The following is a 7,368-nucleotide window of genomic DNA, read 5'->3' as shown; positions in this document are numbered from 1 at the left end:
ATTCTAAAACTTCACCTCTCTCAAATCTAACCCTTTACCTCTTCCCCTTTAGATCAATTTTAAACCAAAGGAACCCAGGTGAATCTTGTTTACAATTTAGTGGCGTCATGAGGGAAGCTATGGAAGAGCTCCATATTCCATAGCGTCGGAAGATAGTTGCATGTGGTGATACCCATCGGGTGACATAATATTTTGATATTTTAATCATATATATGTTAAAAAAATTACCTAATAAGGTGACAGTTTAGCGTGGTAGAGAAAATGATAAAATAAGCTAAAAATAAATGAACTTAATAACTTATATTGACATATTTAAATTAATTTGTTTTATTCTATTTCCTTACCTACTTCCTTATTAATATTAATTCTAAACTAAATATATATTTTAAAAACGTAATTTTCACGCCTATACTCATGATAATGTTACTAATATAAAATTACTAATACACGCTTATAGAATTACAAAAACTCCAAAAAACCGACTTAAAGGTTGTGATGTATCAACCATAACATCACCAATGAAATCCTTCTGGAAAAAAATGTATTGGATTGCAACAACAAGAATTAAGGGGTATTATTTTAAGAAATCAATGTGAAAGAAAGTATCAACGAAAGCTGCGTCAACATGCTGGTTGACAAATTGAAGTAAACAAAACGACAGATTCAGAAACCCACCATGAAAATGATTGAAATCTACCAAACAAAAGCTGAAATTTTGACAAAAGCACCATGTTGTTTTTGGTTCGTAAACCACGACAGATTATTTCACTCAAAACTTGAGTGGAAAAGAGCCAACCCGCATTAAGGATATCACAATTCCATGCATATTCCCATGATAGAACCTTTAAGAAACTTAGCATTGTTCTTAACAAAGACAATAATATCTCCTAAAACGAGCTCTTTACGTACGTAAAAGTACCAAAATATAAGCTGCTACGGGTAGAATTGACAGGAAGAAACCATCTCAATCAAGTCCATCTCTTTCCTTCCATCTGAAGAAGCCTGCTCCGAGAGGAGGTTAGTGTTCACGTCGCCGTTGTAGTAGTCGTCGCCATTTGGAAATGAGGAAGTGGTGGCTCCATTCAACAGGCGAGACAAGTAGAGATCGGAAAACAAATAGGTGGTTCGAGGTTCGTTGTTTGGCTCCTGAATAGAAGAAGAGAAGCCAAAACGAGTATCAGTAAACGTGGTGCAGTCAATGGTGGATGAACCTTTGCTCAAGTTATGATCAACAACATGGACGGACTTGAACACCTCAGTTGGATTTCTGGTTTGGGAATAATCAAGGGAGGGATGAATAGTATTGTTGTTATTTGCAAAGAAGTTTTGCATGAACATAAGTTCATCATCATATGTTTGAGCAACCAAAGGGTGAGAATCATCGGATTCGGATGGTTCAGGGAGGAAATACTTGAATTGAGTAGACAAGTCTTCGGAGAAAGTGGAGCTAGAAGGGGTGGCGGAAGTGGTGGAGCTGTTGGTTGGGGTATTCAGATTTTGGCTTCGTATGTAGTCTTGAAGAATAGAGGATTGAGGTTTGCCATTTTGGTTGTCATTTTGTTTGTTCTTCTTCCTTGAGTTTTGCCTCCTTTTTGTAGCATTCCAATGGTTTTTTATGGCATTTTCAGTTCTTCCAGGGATGAACTTTGCAATCTCAGCCCACCGGTTCCCAACTTTGGCATGAGCTTCAATTAGGATCCTCTCTTCTTCTTCACTCCAGCTATCTTTCTGCAACAACGACATCACACGTAACAACAGAATATGAGGCAATGACAATTTTATTTCCAAAACAAGAATATATATATATATATATATATATATACATATGCTTGTGTATAATTATTATAGAATAAGTACAAGTTTTTTTTAAGAAAAAGAGAGTTAATTTTGTTATAGAAAGACTAAAAGGGAAGGGTTTTTTTTATGACGAAATTACTTCTTTGTTAGCTAAAAAAAGTTTCCAAATTTCACATGAAAATCAACACTGAACTAAAGTTTAAAGTTAAAACTGTAAAGGTGGAACAAATGAGGGGAAGATACATGCGGAGAAACGGCTACTGAAACCCCAGCCATATGTTTTGCATGTCAAGGTAATTATAGTTATGCATAAAAACAAAACCCCTTTAGACCTTTCCAACTCAAGAATTAACAACACATTATTAAAGATGGGGAAAAGAAATTTTCTTACTCTTTTTTTTTTTTTTTTTTTTAAAGTCATGAAAGAAAACCCTAAATATATATAAATGGAGGAAATATAGTAGTAGATAGCTATCCTCCAGGATTAGATCCTTTTTGTGTCCTAAATGGGTGTCTATATTTCGGGCTTGATGAGATGCACAGATTTCAAGACAAAATTAATATCAGTTAAGACAAAGTCCCAGGATTTTGTTTCTTAGTCAACTTTAATACTAATATTCATGAAAAACATCCAAGTTGATAGATTCCGGTAAGTCTGTATTTTGAAGAATGGATATGGAGACAACAAAACCAAGTAAAGTAATGAAGAACTCTGTTTGATTATATATAGTAAAATATAAAACATGGAAACACAGAGAAACCTTGATATCAGGGCGCAAATGATTATGCCACCTCTCTCGACACTGTTTTCCGGCTCTACCAACCAAACTCTCTGCAATCTGTGCCCATTTCCTTACTCCATATTGCTTCACCAATCTTATCAGTTTCCTATAAATAGATAATATATATCAACCTTAAGAAAAACCCTAGAATAAAACCCATTAAAGAAGAAGAAAAACAAAATCTAAATCTTATAAAAGAAAATGAAGAAAATGCGTTTGTTTTATATATCACCTGTCTTCATCATCTGTCCATTGACCCTTGATCAAAGCTGCAGAAGCAACTTTCTTGCTTCTCTTCACTACCCCTTTAGGGAAATCACCTTTCATTGATGCCTTCATTTCCATGTTAAGGTTTTTATCATCTGCCAAAGCGAGGATCTCACCATCTACAAAAAGCCCATCAAGGAAGCTTTCCTCAGGGTTGGTTTGCCTTGGTAAATAGACACCAATTGCATCATTGGGGAAGGAGAAACCCCGGAGCAAAGCATCAGAAGTTGAACCAAGCACTGTTCCTTTGTTGATCTTCACGTTGTTTTGTATTGAATACGGCCGCTCATGAGCAGCCTGAGAATGAGATGAGAGGCTTTGAGTTTGACCCCATAAAAACCTGTCTATAGCAGATAATGGAGGACTGGACTTACATAGGGAAGACTTATAATTATTATTACTCAGTAAATTCCCATAACCAAAAGCTACTCTTCTCCCTCTTAATTCTTTCATGAAAAGTGACCTAAACAAAAAGATTTAAAAAAGGAAGAGAAAGAAAATCCCATGACAGTAGCTTAAAACTGAAGAGAATTAAGCTTATTTAGCTTAAAGCAAGGCTTGGGAAAGGCCACATGTTGAAATAAGATAACTATCGATGAGCTGGTGATTAATCCAACGACTCAGAATTGAAGTTACCTGTAACTCCTGAGCTTCCTCTCTCAGACAAAATTGTTAAAGGAGAGAGAGAGAGATGGAGCGATTAGTGGGTTCGTTATTAAACCGACAATTAATTGCATAATTAATCATTTTTTTTTCTTAAAACTTTGCAAAATAGAATGAAAATTAGCTATGCTAAGAGAAAATTTAAGCAGGCTAGAATGATGCCATTGCCATCATTGTATTAAGCATGTATAAGACAAATTTAACCCCCACAATTTGAAATTTTTGTACTATGGAAGGTCTGTAATGAGAAGAAAAAAAATGGGTTTTTGAGACTAATCACTTTGAAATTATTATTATTATTATTATTATTATTATTATTATTATTATTATAGATGCACAAGTTTGAAGCCCTTTGTTTTTAGTCCTCCTGTGGATGGCTAATGCTATTAAGTAACTTTCTGTTGATATAAATAAATTCAAAATTCAAAAATAACAAGCCGTTTTAAAAATAATTTCATTCTTCCATTATTACTATCTACGCATATCCAATCTATTATTATCACTTTTTCTGTTTAATTTATAGTAGTTCATGATTTTCTATAAACTTAACTAAATTATTAATAAATATAATAAAAGATATTAAAATTCTATCATAATGATATGGGCACGAAATCACATTTTAGAACACAAGTGTTAACATATAATAAATAATGAAACGTAAAGTTTGAAATTAATAATAACATATATAATATGTTCAAAATTAAAATGAAAAATTAGTCTAAATTGTGAGTAAAAAATCATTTAAATAAGTAAAAGTATGATATTAAGAATATTAAATGTAGAGGTGTGCATGGGTCAGGCTACCCGGCCTGGCCCAAAGGCCCGCCCGAAAAATGGGAGGGCTCGGGTAAATATATAGGCCGAAATATGGGTTTAGGCAAAAAACGAGGCTGTTTAAAAATGGGCCAAGCCAGTAAAACTTTTTTGGGCGAGCAGCCCAAATTATATACTAAATATATATATTTTATTTTTAATCATATTTACATTTTATTTTCAATTTTAATATAACCACTTTTTATTATATTTTCAATTTGTGTATTGTCTTAAGAATTATTTTAGTCTCATTTTTTTATTTGTTTCTTGTTTTAATGTTTGTTTTAATGTTTTTAAATGTATTTGATTTATTATTTTTAAAATTTTTATTTAATGAAATAAGCTAAAAAAAATTTAATAAGGGCCGGATAGGGCCGGGCTTAATAATTTTTGGGCCGGGCCGGGCCCAGGCCTAGAAAACAGGCTTAAAATTTTTTCTGGGCTTGGCTTGGCCCGGCCCATACACACCTCTAATTAAATGTACTCTAATTGTTTTTATCATGACATTATCAATTTTTTGAGTTAATTTCGAGTTAACTTGTCATATCAAGTCAATAAACGACGTTATCAATATATGTAAACAATGTGGATGAAACAATTTAATTATTAACATTGGAATGTATAAGAATATCAAAATAAACTTTTGGTTAAAATAGTAAAAAAATATAAATGCAAGTGGTAGGAGTAAATACATCTCAATATATGCCCAATTTTATTAAAAATGTAAGAAGATAAAAGTTCATTTTGAGAATATAACTTATTTCAAATATGTAAAAATACTTTAATAATTTTTAACCAAATTGATCTCATACCAATTTTTTTTTTTGAATAAATACACCTAGATTCCATTACTCGAAGGGTTATTAAACAAGTACCAATACATCACAACTGTAAAAAAATAAAAATAAAGGCAACGGTCCAAATAAAAGAGCAAGAATAAAGCAGGATGAAACGCACAGAACAACCCAAAGAAACCAAATAAACACAGAACCCAGATGAAACGCCTCTCTAGAACCACCTTCAACCTGCTGCATGAAGCTCAAAGTCCGAAAACCAGAAAGGTAACAACTTTGCTAACCTTCATGAAGTACCCGATAAACAATCTCCACGCCACAAAGCTATCTATTGCCAGGCAAAACCATAGACACCCCTTTGTTCCAATCAACTGCTGCTGCCTGCTCCACCGTTACTGGCGCTTCCTCAACCCAATACCTCGGCTCCAGAAACATGCACCCCTTTTTTGCAAGAGCATGCGCCGCCATATTCGCCTCCCTTCTTGCAAACCGAAAGGTAATCTTCTCAAAGCATTCTTCATATTTCTTTACATCATAGATAACTAGATTTAGGATCGATCGATCGATCGATCCGACATGTTTGATTTAAGTTTTTTAATCTTTGTCAGGGAATCGCCTTCAACCCGATCAATTCATTAACGGGCTTAGCTCATTTCTGACCTAGCTTAACCAACCCGATCGATCCAGCAGATATCCCTGAATGAAGCCGATCAATTCATTAACGAATCATTTAACCCTTTCATGCACCAGTCTATTACACATATACCAGGTTGCCCAATAAGAAATGACCAATAATTTCCTATCTTTATCCTGCATATTCAAGACAATTTCTACTAATTAACCATTGTTTGTAATATGAACATTGCACGTCTGGAGTCACCATAATCTTTAAATGACGTCATGTTTGTTTCAAGGTGTGGCACGATCGGACATGATGATCAACGGTTTCTTCCCCTTCCTTGCATAGCGGACAGATCCCCTCCACCTGTAATTTGCGTCGGGATAGGTTCTCCCTTGTACGCAAAAAATTATTAAATAATTTCCGAATGTAAAATTTTATTTTAGCTGGGATTTGCAACGCCCACATTTTTGTAAGGAAAGATGTAATCATGCCTGTTGTATATCGGAGTGGATCTCCATTGGCTTGTAATTCTTCCTCAACAAGCAGTTTGTAACCACTCTTAATCATGTAATCACTCGAACCATCATGACGCCATACAATCATATCCGGAGTCTTAAAATTAGCAAGAGGAATGGTAAGGACCCTCTCAGCTTGGTCTAGGACTAGGAGTAATCTAACCCTGTTTTATTAGTTTCTGAGTTAATTAGTTGATCAACTGTTGACCACCTAATATCATTTCTCTTACAAGAGATTCTCCCTATACCAGGTATAGGCAACCATAGGTCGTTCCATATATTCACCTGTTCCCCCGTGCCAACGTGCCAGCCAAAACCTTTTTTAGTTAATCCTCTAGCAGACCAGATACTTCTCCAGGTGAGAGATGGGTAAGCACCAATATTAGCTGACATTTTATCTAATTGCGGAAAACATTTAGCTTTTAGGACTTTCGCTAAAAGGAAAGTAAGTTAAGAATATGCCAACATTGTTTAGCTAGCAACGCAATATTAAACTTTGATAAGTCACGGAACCCCAAACCTCCTATGATTTTTCGTCAGACATAAAATTGACCAAGTAGACCAATGAATGCCTTTTAATGAGTTTAAAATATCTTCCAATTTACTACATATACTGCATAGCATAAACTGGGATTGCTTAAAGCACGGGTTTGATAAAAACCTCCTTTCCCCTCATAGACAAAAATCTCATATTCCAACCCTTAACCCTCTTGCAAAACCGATCCACATAGTGTGTAAAAGCCCTCCATTTTTGCCTACCAACCATCATTGGCAAGCCTAAATATTTCTCAGGGTTTTGAGTAGTCCTAACTCCTAAAACCGTGCCAACCAAATCGCCTTCTCTGTCGTTTACGTTTGAGCCAAAAAAGAGAAATGATTTTTCAAATTTCACCTGTTGCCCTAAAGCAGCTTCATATTCCTTTATAATATAGTGTACATTTTGAGCTTCCACTTCTATAGCGTCCCCAAACAGCACACAATCATCTGTAAAAAAGAGATGGTTAATTGCTAATCTTTCTCTTGCTATCAAAGCGACCCTCACAATTCCTGTCCTTTTCGCATCATTCAGAAGTGTTGAGAATCCTTCTGCACACAGTAGGAAAAGATATGGGCTA

At 34.8% G+C, this 7,368-nt stretch overlaps 1 protein-coding gene and 1 long non-coding RNA gene across 2 annotated transcripts; one reads left to right on the top strand and one right to left on the bottom strand.

Moving 5' to 3' along the window:
• Nucleotides 1–661: 661 nt before the first annotated feature.
• Nucleotides 662–3,394, bottom strand: LOC108477121 (transcription factor MYB64-like). Its single transcript, XM_053031215.1, has 3 exons — nucleotides 2,812–3,394; nucleotides 2,559–2,685; nucleotides 662–1,728 (listed from the first exon to the last, which is right to left on the bottom strand). Exons 1-3 carry the CDS (start codon nucleotides 3,297–3,299, stop codon nucleotides 934–936), a joined length of 1,410 nt encoding a protein of 469 aa, XP_052887175.1. The 5' UTR covers nucleotides 3,300–3,394; the 3' UTR covers nucleotides 662–933.
• A 1,843-nt stretch (nucleotides 3,395–5,237) lies between these two features.
• On the top strand, nucleotides 5,238–6,340 carry LOC108487621 (uncharacterized). The gene is made up of 2 exons (XR_001871697.2): nucleotides 5,238–5,612; nucleotides 5,725–6,340. It is a non-coding gene; the product is annotated as an uncharacterized LOC108487621 (long non-coding RNA).
• The last annotated feature ends 1,028 nt before the right edge of the window (nucleotides 6,341–7,368 follow it).

This window comes from Gossypium arboreum, chromosome 7 (assembly GCF_025698485.1).
Source record: "Gossypium arboreum isolate Shixiya-1 chromosome 7, ASM2569848v2, whole genome shotgun sequence".
In the NCBI taxonomy this organism is placed as follows: domain Eukaryota; kingdom Viridiplantae; phylum Streptophyta; class Magnoliopsida; order Malvales; family Malvaceae; genus Gossypium; species Gossypium arboreum.
The sequence above is the reverse complement of the archived record's forward strand: the minus strand, read 5'-3'. Positions and strand labels throughout refer to the sequence as shown.

What these genes read in the sequence shown, in the direction of transcription:
- LOC108477121 (XM_053031215.1), bottom strand. Translation starts at nt 3,299, where the DNA reads ATGAAAGAATTAAGAGGGAGAAGAGTAGCTTTTGGTTATGGGAATTTA. An exon ending in TGGACAGATGATGAAGACAG is followed by an intron (nt 2,686 to 2,811) that starts GTGATATATAAA and finishes ATCTATTTATAG; the next exon opens with GAAACTGATAAGATTGGTGA. An exon ending in ATTTGCGCCCTGATATCAAG is followed by an intron (nt 1,729 to 2,558) that starts GTTTCTCTGTGT and finishes TCGTTGTTGCAG; the next exon opens with AAAGATAGCTGGAGTGAAGA.